Raw genomic sequence first — 26155 nt, 5'->3', positions numbered from 1 at the left:
ATATAATAAAGGAAATACAAAGACAGTGACTAATCCACAGTTTTATTTAATGATGGTTTAATGTTCATGCCACATTTCTGATGAATGAACAGTTCATGTTGGAGTGAAACTAAACTAAAATTCAGTTTACTTTGAAAAGTATTGAACATAACATGCAAAAGATCCATATAAGAAAGCAGCATGCACACTGAATTAAAAATGATTGTATGAAGAAGATTAATTATTTAATTTTGCTTTACTTTTCTACACCAGACAGAGAAACGATCACAGTCTCCTTGTAACAAAGTCATTTTTTCACAGTTTTATATCAGTTGCTACATGGTTAAATGAACATGATGCTTTTATATAATAATAATAACTTATAAACTCATATTAAGCAGATCTGAAATATGATATTTATCTCCAGTAAACCCTGTCAGTAGATTACAGGCAGACAAACAGACATATCATACCAACCACAGTGGACACAAACTCATCCTTAAATCCTCAACTGCACTTCTAATATAAATATGTTTCTTCTATTATCCATTCAGATGATAGATGGTGTAAATCCAAGCAGTATTCCTCCTGATTTAGTGTCCCACGTTGCCTTCAGTGTGTTGAGAGCAGAGAAATGATTTCCATAGAGAGGAGGCTTTGCATCGTCAGCTGATCCTCCAGTGAACTGAGAAGGTTTATAGTCCTGTGAGTTCAACACTGCAGGACTCAGATGTGGTCAGTCAACACAGCAGAAAGCACAACCAGCATGACTCTCATCACCATCCTCATCTGGACGCTGGCCTGCTGCTGTTTTTACAGGTTTCATTCACTCAGCAACATTTCAGACATGATGTGCTGCCTTTTCTCTCATTTATTTCTGCTGATCAATGAATGATTTGTTTTTGTCTGCAGGATGCAGCGGTCAGGTGACTGTGACTCAGCCTCCAGTAGTGACATCTACTCCAGGATCCGCCGTCTCTCTCACCTGTAAGACCAGCCGAGCTGTTTACAATTCCAATAATATGTACTGGTATCCAACAGAAATCTGGACCGACTCCAAAGCTCCTAATACAAACTTGTGAGCACACGTGTATCAGGAACAGCAGCTCGGTTTAGTGGCAGTGGAAGCAGCTCTGACTTCACTTTGACCATCAGTGGAGTTCAGACTGAAGACGCAGCAGTTTATTACTGTCAGAGTTACCACTATATAAACAGCGCTAATCTGTTCACACAGTGATTTGTAGTCGTACAAAAACCTCCTCAGTCCGACTGCAGAGACACTGAGCTGTTACAGCAGGAACCGACTGCAGCTGCTGAAGAGAAGAGACTCTGACACAGACCACTGAACACAGAGCTGACAGGAACCTCACCAAGCACACACTACACCTTCACACTACACAGTATAGGCACATCATACTGTACATTTCAGTTTGCTATAGAGCAAAAAAAAATAAACTAAAAACCTTTAATGACATCATGATGAATTTTATACTTTAGCACAAGAACTGCTTTATATTTTATTCCCTGTCTCCCCCCCTGTCCTCACAAATTAAGATAGTGAAACTAATCGTTGCGTGTTTATTTTCAACAGATAGAAGTCTAGAAGATATAAAAACTATTTACTTTTAGAATATAACAAACTACATTAGAAAACGATCTCATCCTGAACAGGGGCCATAAGTTAAAATCCCCAAATTTATGTAACTTAATTGTATCATAACATATCCCATTGTGTATTAAATGGAGATCTATTTTGAGGGGTGGGAGTCACCATTAGCTAGTTTTGTAATTTCTTATTTTATTTTTTATTTATTCATTAATTTTTTTTTGGAGGGTATCTATTATTTTAATTATCATTATTATTATTATTATTATTATTATTATTATTATTATTATTATTATTATTATTATTATTATTATTATTATTATTATCATTATTATTATTATTATTATTATTATTATTATTATTATTATTATTATTATTATTATTTTTAATTAACGTTTGGTTTTGAATTATGGATTTTTTTCTTTGTTATTGTTAATAATTCCCAATGCATACTTTAAAATCAATCAAATTTGATCACAAAGAAAAACAAAGTACATTTACTCAAGTGCTGTATTTAAGTGCATTTTTTGAGGTATTTTGAAGTATTCTTCTTTTTGCTATATTCTCTTTCTACTCCATTACATGTTAGAGGATAATCTGCTGTATGTCTTAATACAATTATTTTTTTTAATCAAGTTCATTCACTCAGCAACATACAGATGTTCATGGTCCCCTGAGGATTAATCCTACTGACTTTAACTTTAGCACACCATGAGATTGATCTTTTAGTTTTTAGTCAAATGTCTCCAAAGCTATAGGATGGATTTTCATGAAATTTGGGTTCAGATATTCACGGTGCCCAGAAGATCTGCTACAAAGACTTATGTGATCCCCTGACTCCTGTTGTAGGAACACCCACATGTAATTAGTGGATTTGCACAAAATGTTCTATAGACTTTCATGTTCCTGCAGCAGATATGGGTGGTAATTCTCTGTAGGTTCATCACTATGAGAAACCGCTTTCATATTTCCATTTGAAAACTGTTATTATCAAAATATTGACTATAGCCACTTTAAGGATGTGGTTGAGAGTTTGTTACAGAATGTTTTGATATGAATTTAATTAAATTCATCAAAAATGTTCTACGGTTGTTTGGATTCTTCGTTCACCGTGGAGACGTTGTGAGAAAAAAATTTTGTTTTTTATCATCACAAAACATCAAGTCAAATAGCAAAAGGAGCAAGTCTCTTTATGTAATACATATAAATCATTAGCTAAGTGGGCTACAAGTATATAACTATTAAAACTAACAGTATACTTATTCACTTTGTAGTATACTTGAACTTTACTTAACGTCATAAAATAAACTCTAAGTATACTACTTTGTCGTGAGGGTTTCATTTTCCACAGAGAGGAGAATCAGTTGAAGTTATAAAACCAGTTAATTTCTTTCTACTCTTCATAAAACAAAAGAGCAAAACACTTCATGAAGTTATGTATCAGTGAATCTTTATTAGCAACAACATCAGTGATCAACATGACAGTTATTAAGCTCACTCACATGAAGCTGCTGAGCGACACAATTCCTCTCTAAGTTGTTGTTTGTCCAACACTTTACAGCCAGTGTTGTTCTCTGTCACACAAAGCTTCAGTTTCCTCTACAAGCATTCAAACTGCTATTGATCAGAGCTGCTCCCCCCCACACAGAGCTCCTGTCCTGGGCTTCAGCCGGCCCCTCTAGCCGTTACACTGGCTCCTGTGGAGGGACTGGGTCTGGCTGTGGCCCTGATGGAGGACCCTGCAGGAGTACAGCTCTCCTTCCATCCAGCGCTCCTGGCTCAGGCTCAGGGTGCTGCTGCTGCTGTAGCGGCCGCTCTTCTCCTCCTCTGAGCTGCTCAGGACCCCCTCCGTCACCTCCGTACCGTCCACCTGCCAGCTCACCACGGCTCCCTGAGGAGAGTAGCCGGTCAGCAGGCAGGCCAGCGTGGCCCGAGCCCCCAGAGAGCTGCTCAGAGGAGGGGGGAAGCAGAGAGACTGAGGGCATGACCATGGTGCCAGCTGGAGGGGAGAGCAGAGACACACAAGGAGCAGATGAACTTCCACTGTAGGACAGACAGCTGGACATGAGACAGTTATGATAACCTGACAGAGGTTAACACTACTGTGGATCAGCTGTTGTGCATGATACTGTGATCAGACAGAGGAGAGGAGCTGACACATGGCGGGAAATGAGGAGTTAACATATAAAACACAATAGTAAAACTATGTTTTTTATTTAAAGTAATGAATCTTCTACTGTGGAACTCTCATAAATATCTAATAATTAATATGCAACATGACTTATCTGTGATTTTAAATGGGAACATTGTATTAATAATTATTAAATAAATCTTTCTATCTTCTTTATAATGTGTGACAGTAAATGATTCATTGCTGTGATGCAAATGTAACATCTGTATTCAGTTATAGACTTTATCATCTGTCTGTTTTCACTTCCTTTTCTCCACTTTAAACTAACGAACTGTGAAGTCAAACTACAGCGATACTAAATGAACATATGAACTCTTAAATTAGTTTTAATGGTATTTGCAACAGTTTTTATACCTAACAATCATTTAAATGTTACAGTAAAACAGTAAAACATAAATACTTGAATTTAAATTTTGCCGTTATTTTCTGAAAGTTAAAATGTTCCTGCTGAACACATTTACAACTAAACATTATAACAAATATCTGATTGGAAAAAAGAGAAAATATTCTGCATATATTTCACCATAACATCTTTTTTAATACTAAAAGAATATTAATATTAATAATTTTCCTAAACTTCAATATCAGCCAAGCTTAATAGACCTCAAAATATATTCGCATCATGTAATTTATCCAAATATTTTTTTAATTTTTTTAAAATTCTGATGCAAATTTTAGTATTAAAAGAATATTTCATGTTGTATAAATAATAAATCTCTGGTACTTACAGTTAATGATGAGTTTGGTTCCTCCACCAAAAGTCCACCACAGTGATACAATAACTCATTAAGTGGCCGTACAAAAACCTCCTGCCACTGTGAACAAGCATCTATCCACTGAAAATTACTCTCTGCTTTCTCAATTAACACATAAACATTTATACTTTATTGAATCTACAAACATAAATTAATTGATATCAATTGAAATTATTGTATAAATGAAGATTAATTATATAATTTTGCTTTACTGTTCTCCACCAGACAGAGAAACGATCACAGTCTCCTTGTAACCAAAGTCATTTTTTCGCAGTTTTATATCAGTTGCTACATGGTTAAATGAACATGATGCTTTTTAGTAATAATAACTTATTAAACTATATTAAGCAGATCTGAAATATGTTATTTATCTCCAGTAAACCCTGTCAGTAGATTAAAGGCAGACAAACAGACACTATCATACCAACCACAGTGGACACAAAACTCATCCTAAATCCTCAACTGCACTTCTAATATAAATATGTTTCTTCTATTATCCATTCAGATGATAGATGGTGTAAATCCAAGCAGTATTCCTCCTGATTTAGTGTCCCACGTTGCCTTCAGTGTGTTGAGAGCAGAGAAATGATTTCCATAGAGAGGAATGGCTTTGCATCGTCAGCTGATCCTCCAGTGACTGAGAAGGTTTATAGTCCTGTGAGTTCAACACTGCAGGACTCAGATGTGTCAGTCAACACAGCAGAAAGCACAACCAGCATGACTCTCATCACCATCCTCATCTGGACGCTGGCCTGCTGCTGTTTTACAGGTTCGTTCACTCAGCAACATTTCAGACATGATGTGCTGCCTTTTCTCTCATTATTTCTGCTGATCAATGAATGATTTGTTTTTGTCTGCAGGATGCAGCGGTCAGGTGACTGTGACTCAGCCTCCAGTAGTGACATCTACTCCAGGATCCACCGTCTCTCTCACCTGTAAGACCAGCCGAGCTGTTTACAGTAACTTTCTTTTGGGTGACTATATGCACTGGTATCACAGAAATCTGGACAGTCCTCCAAAGCTCCTAATAGAATTTTGCGAGCACACGTGTATCAGGAACAGCAGCTCGGTTTAGTGGCAGTGGAGTCAGCTCTGACTTCACTTGACCATCAGTGGAGTTCAGACTGAAGACGCAGCAGTTATTACTGTCAGAGTCTCCATCAAATAAAACAGTGCTTATGTGTTCACACAGTGATTTAGAGCCGTACAAAAACCTCCTTCAGTTTGACTGAAGTGAAACCGGCCTGCTGCAGGTGCAGAGGGTTGGTGAAGAGACTGTGATGAGGAGAACTGGTCCAGTGAACACAACACAAGAGTCATCAAGCAGAACCACGATGAATCTAAATAAAACTGCAACAAACTCACAGACGCTCTTCCATCTACAGTTTAAACTTATATTCTTGTCTCTTTATGAGTAAACTGGGGCGAGATAAACTCTTGTTGGACTCTAGCCCTGATATCAAAACATGTTTGTGAAAAGTGTTTCTACCCACAGCTCTGCACCAAAACAATCTAATGTAACAAGAGTTGAAACAGAATCAAGATTATCTAATTAAAACAATACAACCATCTCCTGTACTATCAGGTGTAGTATCCCGTACAAAAAAGAAGTTTATTCATTATTAATTTGTGCTATTAGTAAACTTCTTTCAAACTTAAAATAAGAGAATATGCTTTCAGTTTTACTTTTTATGTACTTATCAGAGATATACTTAACAAAATTATACTTGAGTATACTTGGCTTATCCTGCCAAGTATACAGAATGTCTCAGTGTACTTGGCAAGTATAGAGAAAAGTCCAAGTATACTGAACGTTTACAGAAAAGTATATTTGGCTAAGTACTATAAGTTCAACTTAAAGACAACTTACAAGTATTCTGAAAACTATTTAAACTAGTAGTGTACTGAGAGTATACTTTAAAGTGTACTTCAAAACTAAAAAGTGGGCTACAAGTATATAACTAGTTCACAGTACAAGTTCACTTGTAGTATAGTTCATATTATAGTTGCAGTACAAAATACAACTTGGATGTAAACTACTTAAAAGTATACTTATATAAACTTAAAAGTGGGCCAATTTAGTCTCCAAGAAGTATTGAAGTATTACTAGTAGATTAATATTAAATATTTATTCATAAAGTATACTTGGGATTATACTTGAACTATACTTAAGTTAATTTCATAAAATAACTTGGAAGTATACTTCTTTTTTTGTAAGGATATCAGGTTTAATACTGAGATGATCAAGAAGGTATTTTTCATAATGAATATGTTATAAAATAAATACAAAGGACACTCATTTATTATAATCCACAGTTTTATTTAATGATGGTTTAATGTTCATGCCACATTTCTGATGAATGAATAGTTTCTCTTTTGAGTGAAAATCATTTTAATGAACATAAGAAGAACATGCAGAAGATGAGTATTAGAAAGCAACATGCAGAGTAAACACTGAGTAGAGAGCTGTGTAAACATGCAGAAACATGTGAACAGAGGAGATCTGGAGCTTCATCCAGATCTCTGTTCAAAGAAGCGGCATCATTTGCAGACAGGAAGTGTTGCTGAAGCTCTACTCTGAGCAGCGGTTCAGGCTCCAGGCTTTGAGTGACAGGCCTCTGTCCACTCAGACTGGCCTCACAGCTCACTGAGCCCGCCTTCCTCCACTGTCTGCAAGGAGGCTCAGGGTGGCTGCTCCAGCTGTAGTGGCCGTCCCTCCCCAGGACCTCCAGGCTGTTGACGCCCCTGAGGAGCTGCTGCTGCACCCCACCTTTCCAGCCCAGCGTCCAGGCTGAGGGGAAGCCCCCACTGGCCAGACACACCAGTGTGGCACTGCCCTGCTTCAGCTCCTCTCTGGAGGGGGGGAGGACGGTCAGGGTGGGCTGCCCCACACCCACTGGAGGAGAGAGAGGGGGAGGAGAAGGGGGAGAAAAGACAAAGCAATGAGAGTGAAGGCTTGGTAATAAAGAAAACATCACATCCTGCTCATTTTATTATATTTCATCAAAATAAAACAGATAACTTGAGCTGCTGCTGCTGCACTCATAAATCACTCCGTATCTCACCATCAGCCTCATGAGTCAAGTGTGAATGCAACTAAAAAGGTTCATCGATGACGATTATTGATGACATCTTCGTATGTGTTTCATAACGTGTGACATGTGAATAACTCGTCCCTGAGATGATTTTCTTCTGTTAAACTGACAGTTAAAGACAGTTAAAACCTTTGTCATCTGTCTCTTTCACTTCTGTTCACTACATGTAAAATTAATGAACCGTGCAACACAAAGATGAGCTGCATTTACCCATAATCACATTTGTGTTCAACAGGAATCTACATCACATTTTAATTCAATATATTTTTTTTATATTTACAAAATAAACGAATCAAAGAATTTAACAAACACATTTTGTGTAAAGTTTGAGTAAATTTGTCTTTAAAATGTTTTTTAAAAGCCGATATTAAATACATCTTATTACAAATAGAATATTAGAAAAATATAATTCTTAATCTTATTATCTACATTACTGAATGAATATTGATTTCGGTAAAAGATTCTTCTCAGATTATGAGGTCAGCTTTATAAAATAACATAAATTATCAAACAACATAAAAAACTGAACTAGATCAAATTAAAATTTAATATTTGATAAAAAAATACTATTTGCTATATGTTGATGAAATAAAAAAATATCTGGTACTTACAGTTAATGATGAGTTTGGTTCCTCCACCAAAAGTGTACCACAGTGATACAAACTCATTAAGTGGCCGTACAAAAACCTCCTGCACTGTGAACAAGCATCATCCACTGAAAATACTCTCTGCTTCCTCAATTAAACACAGGAACATTTATACTTTATTGAATCTACAAGCATTAAATTAATGATATCAATTGAAATTATAATATAAATTGAAGATTTATTATTTAATTTTTCTTACTTTTCTACACCAGTCAGAGAAACGATCACAGTCTCCTTGTAACAAAGTCATTTTTTCACAGTTTTAATCAGTTGTTACATGGTTAAATGAACATGATGCTTTTTAATAATAATAATAACTTATAAACTCATATAAGAGATCTGAAATATGTTATTATCTCCAGTAAACCCTGTCAGTAGATTAAAGGCAGACAAACAGACATATCAAACCAACCACAGTGGACACAAACTCATCCTTAAATCCTCAACTGCCACTTCTAATATAAATATGTTTCTTCTATTATCCATTCAGATGATAGATGGTGTAAATCCAAGCAGTATTCCTCCTGATTTAGGTGTTCCCACGTTGCCTTCAGTGTGTTGAGAGCAGAGAAATGATTTCCATAGAGAGGAGGCTTTGCATCGTCAGCTGATCCTCCAGTGAACTGAGAAGGTTTATAGTCCTGTGAGTTCAACACTGCAGGACTCAGATGTGTCAGTCAACACAGCAGAAAGCACAACCAGCATGACTCTCATCACCATCCTCATCTGGACGCTGGCCTGCTGCGTTTTACAGGTTCATTCACTCAGCAACATTTCAGACATGATGTGCTGCCTTTTCTCTCATTTATTTCTGCTGATCAATGAATGATTTGTTTTTGTCTGCAGGATGCAGCGGTCAGGTGACTGTGACTCAGCTCCAGTAGTGACATCTACTCCAGGATCCACGTCTCTCTCACCTGTAAGACCAGCCAAGCTGTTTACAGACACAGTGGTGGAGAGTGGGCTATGTCCTGGTATCAACAGAACTCTGGAGAGAGTCAAGCTCCTAATAAAATATGCGAGCACCACGTGAATCAGGAACAGCAGCTCGGTTAGTGGCAGTGGAAGCAGCTCTGACTTCACTTTCACCATCAGTGGAGTTCAGACTGAAGACGCAGCAGTTTATTACTGTCAGAGTTACCACAGCGGTGGTGTGTTCACACAGTGATTTGTAGTCGTACAAAACCTCCCTCAGTCCGACTGCAGAGACACTGAGCTGTTACAGCAGGAAACCGACTGCAGCTGCTGAAGAGGAAGAGACTCTGACAAGACCACTGAACACAGAGCTGACAGGAACCTCACCAAGCACACACTACACTATTCACACTAATAACTTCATTAAAGAGATTATTAAAATATCTAATAACACATCATGTTTCTGTTCACATTTACTCTCAGCTAAAGAGACAATGTTGCCTGATCACATATTTGAGTCATGATTTATTCCTCCCTTAAATCAAGTTCTCATTATTCTCCAAGTTTTGTTTTATCAAATAAAATATATGTATTATTTACTTTCTTTACTATAATGAATATCACTCTCTATACCAATTTAAAAGGGAGAAATATTAATATTTACATGATGACTCCAAAGCAAGTGTGCTATTAGTATACTTATTTTAAACTTCAGAGAGAGAGACTATACTTTCAGTTACTTTGTATGTACTTATCAGAGATATACTAAGTATACTTACGTTTTATACAGACAAGTAAACAGAAAAAGTCTAAGTATACTTGGCTTATACTTGTAGTTAATCTTTTGGTCGAGATATAATTTACTTAAAAAAGTAAAATTAAGTATTCTTACCTTATAGGCTACAGAAAGGTATACATGGCTTGTAGTTATACTAACTTTTTTCATAGAGTAGCCTATTAAAGTGTGTGAGAGTTTGTAAAAGAATGTTTTGATATGAATTTACTTCAATTCATCAAGAATTTTTCTACGTTGTTGGATTCTTCGTTCACCGTGGAGACATGTGAGAAAAATATATTAATATTTTTAATCATCACAAACATCAAGTCAAATAGCAAAAGGAGCAAGTCTCTTTATGTAATACATTATAAATCATTGACTAAGTACTATAAGTTAAAGTATACAAGTGAACTTTCATAAACTAAAAAGTGGAATCCAAGTATATAACTATTAAACTAAGAGTGTACCTATTAACTTGTAGTATACTTGAACTTTACTTAACTTCATAAAATAAACTCTAAGTATACTACTTTGTCGTGAGGTTTTTCATTTTCCACAGAGAGGAGAATCAGTTGAAGTTATAAAACCAGTTAATTTCTTTCTACTCTTCATAAAATAAAAGAGCAAACACTTCATGAAGTTATGTATCAGTGAAATCTTTATTAGCAACAACATCAGTGATCAACATGACAGTTATTAAGCTCACTCACATGAAGCTGCTGAGCGACACACATTCCTCTCTAAGTTGTTGTTGTCCAACACTTTAACAGCCAGTGTTTGTTCTCTGTCACACAAAGCTTCAGTTTCCTCTACAAGCATTCAAACTGCTATTGATCAGAGCTGCTCCCCCCCCACACAGAGCTCCTGTCCTGGGCTTCAGCCGGCCCCTCTAGCCCTTACACTGGCTCCTGTGGAGGGACTGGGTCTGGCTGTGGCCCCTGATGGAGGACCCTGCAGGAGTACAGCTCTCCTTCCATCCAGCGCTCCTGGCTCAGGCTCAGGGTGCTGCTGCTGCTGTAGCGGCCGCTCTTCTCCTCCTCTGAGCTGCTCAGGACCCCCTCCGTCACCTCCGTACCGTCCACCTGCCAGCTCACCACGGCTCCCTGAGGAGAGTAGCCGGTCAGCAGGCAGGCCAAGCGTGGCCGAGCCCCCAGAGAGCTGCTCAGAGGAGGGGGGAAGCAGAGAGACTGAGGGGCCCTGACCATGGTGCCAGCTGTGAGGGGAGAGCAGAGACACACAAGGAGCAGATGAACTTCCACTGTAGGACAGACAGCTGGACATGAGACAGTTATGATACCTGACAGAGGTTAACACTACTGTGGATCAGCTGGTGTGCATGATACTGTGATCAGACAGAGGAGAGGAGCTGACACATGGCAGGAAATGAGGGGTTAACATATAAAACACAATAGTCAAACTTTGTTTTTTTATTTAAAGTAATGAATCTTCTACTGTGGAACTCTTCATAATATCTAATAATTAATATGCAACATGACTTTTCTGTGAATTTAAATGGGAACATTGTATTAATGATCATTAAATTAAATATTCTTTATATACTGTGACAGTAAATGATTCATTGCTGCGATGCAAATGTAACATCTGTATTTCAGTTATAGACTTTATCATCTGTCTGTTTCACTTCCTTTCATGACTTTAAACTAACGAACTGTGAAGTCAAACTACAGCGATACTAAATGAACATATGAACTCTTAAATTGTTTTTAACTGCATTGCAACAGTTTTTATACCTAACTATCGTTTAAATGTTACAGTAAAACATAAAACATAATAACTTGAAATTAAATTTTGCTGTTATTTTCTGAACATTAAAATGTTCCTGCAGAACAAGTTTACAACCAAACATCATTAAACAAATAACTTATTGGAAAAAAAGCGAAAATTATTCTGCATAAATTTCACCATGACATCTTCTTTAATACTAAAAGAATATTAATATTAATATTTTCCTAAACTTCAATATCAGCCAAGCTTAATAGACAGCAAAAATAATATCCACATGTAAATTATCCAAAATAATTTTTCATTTCATAAAATTCTGATGCAAAAGTTAGTATTAAAGAATATTTCATGTTGTATAAATAATAATTCTCTGGTACTTACAGTTAATGATGAGTTTGTTCCTCCACCAAAAGTCACCCACAGTGATACAAACTCATTAAGTGGCCGTACAAAAACCTCCTGCACTGTGAACAAGCATCTATCCACTGAAAATACTCTCTGCTTTCTCAATTAACACATAAACAGTTATACTTTATTGAATCTTACAAAGATCTATTTATATGACATGGATAAAAATTATTATATAAATGCAGATTAATTCTGTTAATTTTTGCTTTTACTTCTCTACACCAGACAGAGAAAACGATCACAGTCTCCTTGTAACAAAGTAATTTTTTACAGTTTTATTTCAGTTGCTAATGGTTAAATGAACATGATGCTTTTTAATAATAATAATAACTTATAAAAATCATATTAAGCAGATCTGAAATAGGTTATTTATCTCCAGTAAACCCTGTCAGTAGATTAAAGGCAGACAAACAGATATATCATACCAACCACAGTGGACACAAACTCATCCTTAAATCCTCAACTGCACTTCTAATATAAATATGTTTCTTCTATTATCCTATTCAGATGAATAGATGGTGTAAATCCAAGCAGTATCCTCCTGATTTAGTGTCCACGTTGCCTTCAGTGTGTTGAGAGCAGAGAAATGATTTCCATAGAGAGGAGCTTTGCATCGTCAGCTGATCCTCCAGCTGAATGAGAAGGTTTATAGTCCTGTGAGTTCAACACTGCAGGACTCAGATGTGTCAGTCAACACAGCAGAAAGCACAACCAGCATGACTCTCATCACCATCCTCATCTGGACGCTGGCCTGCTGCTGTTTTACAGGTTCATTCACTCAGCAACATTTCAGACATGATGTTCTGCCTTTCTCTCATTTATTTCTGCTGATCAATGAATGATTTGTTTTTGTCTGCAGGATGCAGCGGTCAGGTGACTGTGACTCAGCCTCCAGTAGTGACATTCTACTCCGGATCCCACCGTCTCTCTCACCTGTAAGACCAGCCAAGCTGTTACAGAAGGCAGGTTATATGTTCTGGTAGTCAACAGAAATCTGGACAGCCTCCAAAGCTCCTAATAAAATATGCGAAGCCACACGTGTAATCAGGAACAGCAGCTCGGTTTAGTGGCAGTGGAAGCAGCTCTGACTTCACTTTGAACCATCAGTGGAGTTCAGACTGAAGACGCAGCAGTTTATTACTGTCAGAGTCTCCCATATCATAAACAGTGCTTCGTGGTTCACACAGTGATTTAGAGCCGTACAAAAACCTCCTTCAGTTTGACTGAAGTGAAACCGGCCTGCTGCAGGTGCAGAGGGTTGGTGAAGAGACTGTGATGAGGAGAACTGGTCCAGTGAACACAACACAAGAGTCATCAAGCAGAACCACAATGAATCTAAATAAAACTGGAACAAACTCACAGACGCTCTTCCATAAACAGTTTAAACTTATAATTCTTGTCATTCAGTCTTTTATGAGTAAACTGGGGAGGATAAACTCTTGTTGGACTTTAGCCACTGATATCAAAACATGTTGAAAAGTGTTTCTACCAACAGCTGCACAAACAATCTAATATAACAAGAGTTGAAACAGAATCAAGATATCTAATTTAACAAATATCCAACCATCTCCTGTACTATCAGGTGTAGTATCATCGTACAAAAAATAAGTCTATTCATTATTCATTGTGCTATTAGCATGACTTCTTTCAATCTTAAAATAAGAGAATATGCTTTCAGTTTACTTTTTATTGTACTTATCAGAGCTATACTTAACAAATTATACTTGAGTGTACTTGGCTTATACTGCCAAGTATACAGAAATGTCTCAGTGTACTTTGGCAAGTTTAGAGAACAAGTGAACTGAAACGTTTACAGAAAAGTATATTGGCTAAGTACTATAAGTTCACTTAAAGACAACTTACAAGTATTCTGAAAACTATTTAAACCTAGTAGTTTACTGAGAGTATACTTTAAAGTGTACTTTCAAAAACTAAAAAGTGGGCTACAAGTATATAACTAGTTCACAGTACAAAGTTCACTTTGTATTATAGTTGCAGTACAAAATACAACTTGGATCTAAACTACTTAAACGTATAATTTTTATAAACTTAAAAGTGGACCAATTTAGTCCAAGAAAGTATTGAAGTATTACTAGTACATGATATTAGTATACTTATTTACACAAAGTATACTTGAACTATCCATCCATCCATCCATCATCTTCAACCGCTTATCCGGATCGGGTCGCGGGGGCAACAGCTCCAGCAGGGGACCCCAAACTTCCCTTTCCCGGGCCACATTAACCAGCTCTGACTGGGGGATCCGAGGCGTTCCCAGGCCAGAGTAGAGATATAATCTCTCCACCTAGTCCTGGGTCTTCCCCGTGGTCCTCCTCCCAGCTGGTCGTGCCTGGAACACCTCCCAAGGAAGGCGCCCAGGAGGCATCCGTGCTAGATGCCCGAACCACCTCAACTGGCTCCTTTCGACGCAAAGGAGCAAGGACTCTACTTCCGAGTCCCTCACGGATGACTGAGCTTCTTACCCTATCTCTAAGGAGACGCCAGCCACCCTCCTGAGGAAACCCATTTCGGCCGCTTGCACCCGCGACCATCGTTCTTTCGGTCATGACCCAACCCTCATGACCATAGGTGAGAGTAGGAACGAAGATTGAACGGTAGATATCGAGAGCTTTGCCTTCTGGCTCAGCTCTCTTTTCGTCACAACGGTGGCGGTAAAGCGAATGCAAATACCGCCCCTGCTGCTCCGATTCTCCGACCAATCTCACGTTCCATCGTCCCCTCACTCGCGAACAAGAACCCCGAGATACTTAAACTCCTTCACTTGGGTAAGGACTCATTCCCTACCCGGAGTAGGCAATCCACCGGTTTCCTGCTGAGAAACCATGGCCTCAGATTTAGAGGTGCTGATTCTCATCCGACTGCGTCACACTCGCTGCGAACCGATCCAGTGAGTGCTGGAGGTCGCAGACCGATGATGCCAACAGGACCACATCATCTGCAAAAAGCAGCGATGAGATCCTCAGCACACCGATCTGCAAAACCCTCCTCCACCCGACTACGCCTCGATATCCTGTCCATGAATATCACGAACAGGATTGGTGACAAAGCGCACCCTGGCGGAGGCCAACCCCCACCGGAAACGAGTCCGACTTACTGCCGAGGATCCGAACACAGCTCTCGCTTTGGGCGTACAGGGATTGGATGGCCCTGAGAAGTGCCCCCTCACCCCATACTCCCGCAAGCAACCCCCCACAGTATCTCCCGGGGGACCCGGTCATATGCCTTCTCCAAGTCCACAAAACACATGTAGACTGGATGGGCATACTCCCAGGCCCCCTCCAGGATCCTTGCGAGAGTGAAGAGCTGGTCCGTTGTTCCACGGCCAGGACGGAATCCGCATTGTTCCTCTTCGATCTGAGGTTCGACTATCGGCCGAACCCTCCTTTCCAGCACCTTGGAGTAGACTTTACAGGGAGGCTGAGCAGTGTGATACCCCTGTAATTGGCACACACTCTCTGGCCTCCCTTTTTGAAAAAGGGGAACCCACCACCCCGTCTGCCACTCCTTAGGCACTGTCACCGACTTCCCACGCGGTGTTGAAGAGACGTGTCATCCAAGACAGCCCCTCCCCACCCAGAAGCCGTCAGCATTTCTGGGCGGAATCTCATCAATCCCCGGGGCTTTGCCACTGTGGAGTTGTTTGACTACCTCAGTGACTTCCACCAGGGTAATTGATGATGGTCCCCCATCAGCTTCCAGCTCTGCTCTACCATAGAGGGCGTATTGGTCGGATTCAGAAGTTCCTCAAGTGCTCCTTCCACCGCCCGATTACCTCCTCAGTTGAGGTCAACAGTGTCCATCCTTACTGTACACAGCTTGGATGGTTACCCACGTTTCCCCCTCCTAAGGTGCCGGATGGTTTTCCGAAGCACTTGTGCCGACCGAAAGTCCTTCTCCATGGCTGCTCCGAACTCCTCCCCCACCCGCTGCTTTGCCTCCGTGCACGGCAGTGGCTGCTGCTCTTCGGGCCCGTCGGTAGCCCTGCAACTGCCTCCGGAGACCTCCGAGATAACATATCCCGGAAGGCCTCCTTCTATCAGTCGGACGGCTTCCCTGACCACCGGTGTCCCCACGGTGTTCGAGGGTTGCCGACCCTTGAGGCACCTTAAGACCTTAAACCACAGCTCACCGCCGCAGCTTCAGCAATGGAAGCTTTGAACATCGTCCACTCGGGTTCAATGCCCCCAACCTCCACAGGGATGCCAGAAAAGCGCCGCCGGAGGTGTGAGTTGAAGATCTCTCGGAGACAGGGGGCCTCCTCCAGACGTTCCCAGTTCACCCTCACTACGCGTTTGGGCTTACCAGGTCTGTCCAGAGTCTTCCCCCACCCTCTGACCCAACTCACCACCAGATGGTGATCAGTTGACAGCTCCGCCCCTCTCTTCAACCCGAGTGTCCAAAACATGCGGCCTCAGATCAGATGATACGATTACAAAATCGATCCATCGACCTTCGTGCCTAGGTGCTCTGGTACCACGTACCTTATGAGCATCCTTATGTTCGAACATGGTGGTTCGTTATGGGACCATCCATGACTAGCACAGAAGTCCAACAACAAACGACCACTCGGGTTTAGATCAGGGAGGCCGTTCCTCCCAATCACGCCACTCCAGGTGTCTCCATCGTTGCCCACCGTGCGCGTTGAAGTCTCCCAGGAGAACTATGGAGTCCCCTACTGGAGCCCCATTACAGGACTCCATTCAGGGTCTCCAAGAAGGCCGAATACTCCGAACTGCTGTTTGGTGCATACGCACAAACAAACAGTCAGAGTTTTCCCCCCCCATAACCCGAAGGCGTAGGGAGGCGACCCTCTCGTCCACCGGGGTAAACTCCAACGTAGCGGCCTCAGCCGGGGATTTAAGGTGATTGTGATATCTCCCACACCCGCCCGGCGCCTCACACCATGGGCAACTCCAGAGAAGAATAGAGTCCAACCCCTATCCAGAGTACGGTTTCCAGAAACCGAGGCTGTGCGTAGAGGTAAGCCCTACCAGATCCAACTGATAGCGCTCCACCTCCCGCACAAGCTCCGGCTCCTTCCCCCACAGAGAGGTGACGTTTCCACGTCCCCAGAGCCCGCCTCTGCCGCCCGGGTCCAGTCCGTCGCGGTCCCTGGCCTTCACTGCCACCCGTATGGCAGCGCACACCGACCCCAAGCGGTTCTTCCCGCAGGTGGTGAGCCCACAGGATGGAGAGGAGGGGGTGCCACGTTCCTTTTTCGGGGTATCCCCGGCCGGGCTCCGTGGCAAGCCCGGCCACCAGACGCTCGTTACGGGCCCTCCGTCTGGGCCTGGCTCCAGACGTGGGCCCCGGGCTTCCTCCGGGCCGGGTAACTCCTCCTCTGCCTCGTGTCGTCATTGGGTTTTTTGTGAACCATTTCTTAGTCGGCCCCTCACCTAAGACCAATTTGCATGGAGACCCTACCAGGAGCACGAGGCTCCAGACAACACAGCCTCAGGGGTCATAGGGACACACAACCTCTCCACCACGTTAGGTGATGGTTCCCGGAGAGAACTATACTTAAGTTAATTTCATAAATAAACTTGGAAGTATACTTTTTTTTTGTAAGGGATATCAGGTTTGATACTGAGATGATCAAGAAGGTATTTTTCATAATGAATATGTTATAAAATAAATACAAAGACACTCATTTATTATAATCCACAGTTTTATTTAATGATGGTTTAATGTTCATGCCACATTTCTGATGAATGAATAGTTTCTCTTTGAGTGAAAATCATTTAATGAGCATAAAGAAGAACATGCAGAAGATGAGTATTAGAAAGCAACATGCAGAGTAAAACACTGAGTAGAGAGCTGTGAAACATGCAGAAACATGTGAACAGAGGAGATCTGGAGCTTCATCCAGATCTCTGTCAAAGAAGCGGCATCATTTGCAGACAGGAAGTGTTGCTGAAACTCTACTCTGAGCAGCGGTCAGGCTCCAGGCTTTGAGTGACAGGCCTCTGTCCACTCAGACTGGCCTCACAGCTCACTGAGCCCGCATTCCTCCACTGGTCTGCAGGGAGGCTCAAGGTGCTGCTCCAGCTGTAGTGGCCGTCCCTCCCCAGGACCTCCAGGCTGTGTGACGCCCCTGAGGAGCTGCTGCTGCACCCCACCTTCCAGCCCAGCGTCCAGGCTGAGGGGAAGCCCCCGCTGGCCAGACACACCAGTGTGGCACTGCCCTGCTTCAGCTCCTCTCTGGAGGGGGGGAGGACGGTCAGGGTGGGCTGCTCCACACCCACTGGAGGAGAGAGAGGGGGAGGAGAGGGGGGGAGAAAAGACAAAGCAATGAGAGTGAAGGCTTGGTAATAAAGAAACATCACATCCTGCTCATTTATTATATTTGATCAAATAAAACAGAATAACTTGAGCTGCTGCTGCTGCACTCATAAATCACTCAGTATCTCACCATCAGCCTCATGATTCAAGTGTGAATGCAACTAAAAAGGTTCATCGATGAAGATTATTGATGACATCTTCGTATGTGTTTCATAACGTGTGACAGTGAATAACTCGTCCCTGAGATGATTTTCTTCTGTTTAAACTGACAGTTAAATACAGTTAAAACCTTTGTCATCTGTCTCTTTCACTTCCTGTTCACTACATGTAAAATTAATGAACCGTGAACACAAAGATGAGCTGCATTTACCCATAAAATCACATTTGTGTTCAACAGGAATCCACATCACATTTTAATTCAATATATTGTTTTTTATATTTACAAAATAAACGAATCAAAGAATTTAACATACACATTTTCTGTAAAGTTTAAATAAATTTGTCTTTAAAATGTTTTTAAAGCCGATATTAAGTACATCTAATTACAAATAGAATATTAGAAAAATAATAATTATTAATCTTATTATCTACATTACTGAATGAATATTGATTTCGGTAAAGATTCTTCTCAGATTATGAGGTCAGCTTTATAAAATAACATAAATTATCAACAACATAAAAAACTGAACTAGATCAAATTAAAATTTAATATTTGATAAAAAATACTATTTGCTATATGTTGTATAAAATAAAAAAATCTCTGGTACTTACAGTTAATGATGAGTTTGGTTCCTCCACCAAAAGTGTACCACAGTGATACAAACTCATTAAGTGGCCGTACAAAAACCTCCTGCACTGTGAACAAGCATCTATCCACTGAAAATACTCTCTGCTTTCTCAATTAACACAGAAACATTTATACTTTATTGAATCTACAAACATTAAATTAATGATATGGATTGAAATGATTGTAAAAATGAAGATTATTTCTTTAATTTTGCTTTACTTTTCTACACCAGACAGAGAAACGATCACAGTCTCCTTGTAACAAAGTCATTTTTTACAGTTTTATTTCAGTTGCTACATGGTTAAATGAACATGATGCTTTTTAATAATAATAATAACTTATAAAATCATATTAAGCAGAACTGAAATATGTTATTTATCTCCAGTAAACCCTGTCAGTAGATTAAAGGCAGACAAACAGACATATCATACCAACCACAGTGGACACAAACTCATCCTTAAATCCTCAACTGCACTTCTAATATAAATATGTTTCTTCTATTATCCATTCAGATGATAGATGGTGTAAATCCAAGCTGTATTCCTCCTGATTTAGTGTCCCACGTTGCCTTCAGTGTGTTGAGAGCAGAGAAATGATTTCCATAGAGAGGAGGCTTTGCATCGTCAGCTGATCCTCCAGTGAACTGAGAAGGTTTATAGTCCTGTGAGTTCAACACTGCAGGACTCAGATGTGTCAGTCAACACAGCAGAAAGCACAACCAGCATGACTCTCATCACCATCCTCATCTGGACGCTGGCCTGCTGCTGTTTTACAGGTTCATTCACTCAGCAACATTTCAGACATGATGTGCTGCCTTTTCTCTCATTTATTTCTGCTGATCAATGAATGATTTGTTTTTGTCTGCAGGATGCAGCGGTCAGGTGACTGTGACTCAGCCTCCAGTAGTGACACCTACTCCAGGATCCACCGTCTCGCTCACCTGTAAGACCAGCCAAGCTGTTTACAGTAACTTTCTTTTGGGTGACTATATGCACTGGTATCAACAGAAATCTGGACAGCCTCCAAAGCTCCTAGTAAGCCTTGTGAGCACACGTGAATCAGGAACAGCAGCTCGGTTTAGTGGCAGTGGAAGCAGCTCTGACTTCACTTTGACCATCAGTGGAGTTCAGACTGAAGACGGAGCAGTTTATTACTGTCAGAGTGTTCATTGGATAAACAGTGCTTGGGTGTTCACACAGTGATTTGTAGTCGTACAAAAACCTCCCTCAGTCCGACTGCAGAGACACTGAGCTGTTACAGCAGGAACCGACTGCAGCTGCTGAAGAGGAAGAGACTCTGACACAGACCACTGAACACAGAGCTGACAGGAACCTCACCAAGCACACACTACACATTCACACTATACAGTATAGGCACATCATACTGTACATTTCAGTTGTCTATAGAGCAAAAAAAAATAAACTAAAAACCTTTAAGGACATCATGATGAATTTTATACTTTAGCACAAGAACTGCTTTATATTTGATTCCACTGTCTCCCCCCCTGTCCTCACAAATTAAGATAGTGGAACTAATAGTTGCGTGTTATTTTCCACAGATAGAAGTCTAGAAGATATAAAACTATTTACTTTTAGAATATAAACAAACTACATTAGAAAACGATCTCATCCTGAACAGGGGCCTTAAGTAAAATCCCCAAATTTATGTAACTTAATTGTATCATAACATATCCCATTGTGTATTAAATGGAGATCTATTTTGAGGGGTGGGAGTCACCATTAGCTAGTTTTGTAATTTCTTATTTTATTTTTTATTTATTCATTAATTTTTTTTGGAGGGTATCTATTATTTTAATTATCATTATTATTATTATTATTATTATTATTATTATTATTATATTATTATTCATTATTATTATTATTTTGTTATTATTATTATTATTATTATTATTATTATTATTTTTAATTAACGTTTGGTTTTGAATTATGGATTTTTTCTTTTGTTATTGTTAATAATTCCCAATGCATATCTTTAAAATCAATCAAATTTGATCACAAAGAAAAACAAAGTACATTTACTCAAGTGCTGTATTTAAGTGCATTTTTGAGGTATTTTTGAAGTATTCTTCTTTCTGCTATATTCTCTTTCTACTCCATTACATTTTAGAGGATAATCTGCTGTATGTCTTAATACAATTATTTTTTTAATCAAGTTCATTCACTCAGCAACATACAGATGTTCATGGTCTCCTGAGGATTAATACTACTGACTTTAACTTTAGCACCACCATGAGATTGATCTTTTAGTTTTTAGTCAAATGTCTCCAAAGCTATTGGATGGATTTTCATGAAATTTGGGTTCAGATATTCACGGTGCCCAGAAGATCTGCTACAAAGACTTATGTGATCCCCTGACTCCTGTTGTAGGAACACCCCATGTAATTGGTAGATTTGACAAAATGTTCTATAGACTTTCATAGTTCCTGCAGCAGATATGGGTGGTAATTCTCTGTAGTTCATCACTACGAGAAACCGCTTTCATATTGCCATTTGATAAATGTTATTATCAAAATATTGACTATAGCCACTTTAAGGATGTGTGTGAGAGTTTGTTACAGAATGTTTTGATATGAATTTAATTAAATTCATCAAAAATGTTCTACGTTGTTGGATTCTTCGTTCACCGTGGAGACGTGTGAGAAAAAGTTTTGTTTTTTATCATCACAAAACATCAAGTCAAATAGCAAAAGGAGCAAGTCTCTTTATGTAATACATATAAATCATTAGCTAAGTGGGCTACAAGTATATAACTATTAAACTAACAGTATACATATTCACTTGTAGTATACTTGAACTTTACTTAACTTCATAAAATAAACTCTAAGTATACTTTGTCGTGAGGGTTTTCATTTTCCACAGAGAGGAGAATCAGTTGAAGTTATAAAACCAGTTCATTTCTTTCTACTCTTCATAAAATAAAAGAGCAAACATTCGATGAAGTTATGTATCAGTGAAATCTTTATTAGCAACAACATCAGTGATCAACATGACAGTTATTAAGCTCACTCACATGAAGCTGCTGAGCGACACACATTCCTCTCTAAGTTGTTGTTGTCCAACACTTTACAGCAGTGTTGTTCTCTGTCACACAAAGCTTCAGTTTCCTCTACAAGCATTCAAACTGCTATTGATCAGAGCTGCTCCCCCCCACACAGAGCTCCTGTCCTGGGCTTCAGCCGGCCCCTCTAGCCCTTACACTGGCTCCTGTGGAGGGACTGGGTCTGGCTGTGGCCCTGATGGAGGACCCTGCAGGAGTACAGCTCTCCTTCCATCCAGCGCTCCTGGCTCAGGCTCAGGGTGCTGCTGCTGCTGTAGCGGCCGCTCTTCTCCTCCTCTGAGCTGCTCAGGACCCCCTCCGTCACCTCCGTACCGTCCACCTGCCAGCTCACCACGGCTCCCTGAGGAGAGTAGCCGGTCAGCAGGCAGGCCAGCGTGGCCGAGCCCCCAGAGAGCTGCTCAGAGGAGGGGGGAAGCAGAGAGACTGAGGGCCTGACCATGGTGCCAGCTGGAGGGGAGAGCAGAGACACACAAGGAGCAGATGAACTTCCACTGTAGGACAGACAGCTGGACATGAGACAGTTATGATACCTGACAGAGGTTAACACTACTGTGGATCAGCTGTGTGCATGATACTGTGATCAGACAGAGGAGAGGAGCTGACACATGGCAGGAAATGAGGAGTTAACATATAAAACACAATAGTAAAACTTTGTTTTTTATTTAAAGTAATGAATCTTCTACTGTGGAACTCTTCATAAATATCTAATAATTAATATGCAACATGATTATCTGTGATTTAATGAGAACATTGTATTAATGATCATTAAATTAAATCTATTTTATAATGTGTGACAGTAAATGATTCATCGCTGTGATGCAAATGTAACATCTGTATTCAGTTATAGACTTTATCATCTGTCTGTTTCACTTCCTTTTCTCCACTTTAAACTAACGAACTGTGAAGTCAAACTACAGCGATACTAAATGAACATATGGACTCTTAAATTTGTTTTAACGCATTTGCAACAGTTTTTATACCTAACAATCGTTTAAATGTTACAGTAAAACATAAAACATAAATAACTTGAAATTAAATTTTGCTGTTATTTTCTGAACGTTAAAATGTTCCTGCAGAACAAATTTACAACCAAACATTATTAAACAAATATATATTGGAAAAAAAGCGAAAATTATTCTGCATAATTTCACCATACATCTTCTTTAATACTAAAAGAATATTAATATTAATATTTTCCTAAACTTCAATACCAGCCAAGCTTAATAGACAGCAAAACATAATATCCACATGTAAATTATCCAAAATATTTTTCATTTTATAAAATTATGATGCAAAAGTTAGTATTAAAAGAATATTTCATGTGTATAAATTATAAATCTCTGGTACTTACAGTTAATGATGAGTTTGGTTCCTCCACCAAAAGTCCACCACAGTGATACAAACTCATTAAGTGGCCGTACAAAAACCTCCTGCACTGTGAACAAGCATCTATCCACTGAAAAACTCTCTGCTTCTCAATTAACACATAAACATTATACTTTATTGAATCATACATTAAAATTAATGATATCAATTGAAATTATTGTATAAATGAAGATTATTTCTTTAATTTTGCTTTACTTTTCTACACCAGACAGAGAAACGATCACAGTCTCCTTGTAACAAAGTCATTTTTTCACATTTTATATCAGTTGCTACATGGTTAAATGAACATGATGCTTTTTAATAATAATAACTAATAAACTCATATTAAGCAGAACTGAAATATGTTATTTATCTCCAGTAAACCCTGTCAGTAGATTAAAGGCAGACAAACAGACATATCATACCAACCACAGTGGACACAAACTCATCCTTAAATCCTCAACTGCACTTCTAATATAAATATGTTTCTTCTATTATCCATTCAGATGATAGATGGTGTAAATCCAAGCAGTATTCCTCCTGATTTAGTGTCCCACGTTGCCTTCAGTGTGTTGAGAGCAGAGAAATGATTTCCATAGAGAGGAGGCTTTGCATCGTCAGCTGATCCTCCAGTGAACTGAGAAGGTTTATAGTCCTGTGAGTTCAACACTGCAGGACTCAGATGTGTCAGTCAACACAGCAGAAAGCACAACCAGCATGACTCTCATCACCATCCTCATCTGGACGCTGGCCTGCTGCTGTTTTACAGGTTCATTCACTCAGCAACATTTCAGACATGATGTGCTGCCTTTTCTCTCATTTATTTCTGCTGATAAATGAATGATTTGTTTTTGTCTGCAGGATGCAGCGGTCAGGTGACTGTGACTCAGCCTCCAGTAGTGACATCTACTCCAGGATCCACCGTCTCTCTCACCTGTAAGACCAGCCGAGCTGTTTACAATTCCATAATATGTACTGGTATCAACAGAAATCTGGACAGACTCCAAAGCTCCTAATAAAACTTGTGAGCACACGTGTATCAGGAACAGCAGCTCGGTTTAGTGGCAGTGGAAGCAGCTCTGACTTCACTTTGACCATCAGTGGAGTTCAGACTGAAGACGCAGCAGTTTATTACTGTCAGAGTTACCAGCGGTGTGTTCACACAGTGATTTGTAGTCGTACAAAAACCTCCCTCAGTCCGACTGCAGAGACACTGAGCTGTTACAGCAGGAACCGACTGCAGCTGCTGAAGAGGAAGAGACTCTGACACAGACCACTGAACACAGAGCTGACAGGAACCTCACCAAGCACACACTACACATTCACACTAATAACTTCATTAAAAACATTATTAAAATATCTAATAACACATCATGTTCTGTTCACATTTACTCTCAGCTAAAGAGACAAATGTTGCCTGATCACATATTTGAGTCATGATTTCTTCCTCCATAAAAATCAAGTTCACATTATTCTCTGTAATTTTTTTTTAATAAAAAAAAGATGTATTATTTACTTTTATTTACTTTAATGTAATATCACTCTCTATACCAATTTACAAAATATAAATATTGATATTTACATGATGAATCCAAAGCAAGTGGGCTATTAGTATACTTATTTTAAACCTGAGAGAGAGAGAGAGTATACTTTCAGTTTACTTTTGCTTATCAGAGATATACTTAAGTGTACTTAGCTTATACAGACAATTACAGAAAGGTATACTTGTAGTTAATCTTTTGATTGATTCTCCATTCACCGTGGAGACATGTGAGAAGAATTTTTTTTTTTTATCATCACAAAACATCAAGTCAAATAGCAAAAGGAGTAAGTCTCTTTATGTAATACATATAAATCATTGGCTAAGTACTATAAGTTAAAGTATACAAAATGTACTTTAATAAACTAAAAAGTGGGCTACAAGTATATAACTATTAAACTAAGAGTATACCTATTCACTTGTAGTATACTTGAACTTTACTTAACTTCATTAAATAAACTCTAAGTATACTACTTTGTCGTGAGGGTTTTCATTTTCCACAGAGAGGAGAATCAGTTGAAGTTATAAAACCAGTTAATTTCTTTCTACTCTTCATAAAATAAAAGAGCAAACACTTCATGAAGTTATGTATCAGTGAAATCTTTATTAGCAACAACATCAGTGATCAACATGGCAGTTATTAAGCTCACTCACATGAAGCTGCTGAGCGACACACATTCCTCTCTAAGTTGTTGTTGTCCAACACTTTACAGCAGTGTTGTTCTCTGTCACACAAAGCTTCAGTTTCCTCTACAAGCATTCAAACTGCTATTGATCAGAGCTGCTCCCCCCCACACAGAGCTCCTGTCCTGGGCTTCAGCCGGCCCCTCTAGCCCTTACACTGGCTCCTGTGGAGGGACTGGGTCTGGCTGTGGCCCTGATGGAGGACCCTGCAGGAGTACAGCTCTCCTTCCATCCAGCGCTCCTGGCTCAGGCTCAGGGTGCTGCTGCTGCTGTAGCGGCCC

The 26155-nt window shown here is 39.6% G+C and overlaps 2 protein-coding genes and 3 gene segments (V, D, J or C); 1 reads left to right on the top strand and 4 right to left on the bottom strand.

Moving 5' to 3' along the window:
• LOC119504150 (GTP-binding protein Di-Ras1-like) overlaps positions 1-26155 on the bottom strand; it is a 128809-nt gene that overhangs the window by 101374 nt on the left and 1280 nt on the right. The window lies entirely within an intron of this gene.
• On the bottom strand, positions 6919-11171 carry LOC119474461. The gene is made up of 3 exons (XM_037746483.1): positions 11034-11171; positions 8238-8268; positions 6919-7427 (listed from the first exon to the last, which is right to left on the bottom strand). The coding sequence occupies exons 1-3, from the start codon at positions 11169-11171 to the stop codon at positions 6919-6921; spliced, it is 678 nt and encodes a 225-aa protein (XP_037602411.1).
• LOC119504164 lies at positions 17789-19004 on the bottom strand. The segment is given in 1 exon segment: positions 17789-19004. A coding segment is annotated over 1 exon segment (402 nt).
• Positions 19927-20409, top strand: LOC119504190. The segment is given in 2 exon segments: positions 19927-19982; positions 20075-20409. Coding segments are annotated over 2 exon segments (387 nt in total).
• On the bottom strand, positions 22163-23742 carry LOC119504197. The segment is given in 2 exon segments: positions 22163-22732; positions 23637-23742. A coding segment is annotated over 1 exon segment (312 nt).

The sequence above is a fragment of the Sebastes umbrosus genome, chromosome 16, assembly GCF_015220745.1.
Source record: "Sebastes umbrosus isolate fSebUmb1 chromosome 16, fSebUmb1.pri, whole genome shotgun sequence".
Lineage (NCBI taxonomy): Eukaryota > Metazoa > Chordata > Actinopteri > Perciformes > Sebastidae > Sebastes > Sebastes umbrosus.
This window is presented reverse-complemented; position numbering and strand designations above follow the sequence as displayed.

What these genes read in the sequence shown, in the direction of transcription:
- LOC119474461 (XM_037746483.1), bottom strand. Translation starts at nt 11,171, where the DNA reads ATGGTCAGGGCCCCTCAGTCTCTCTGCTTCCCCCCTCCTCTGAGCAGC. An exon ending in GGCAGGTGGACGGTACGGAG is followed by an intron (nt 8,269 to 11,033) that starts GTGACGGAGGGG and finishes CTGTGGTACACT; the next exon opens with TTTGGTGGAGGAACCAAACT. An exon ending in AACCAAACTCATCATTAACT is followed by an intron (nt 7,428 to 8,237) that starts GTAAGTACCAGA and finishes TCTCTCCTCCAG; the next exon opens with TGGGTGTGGGGCAGCCCACC.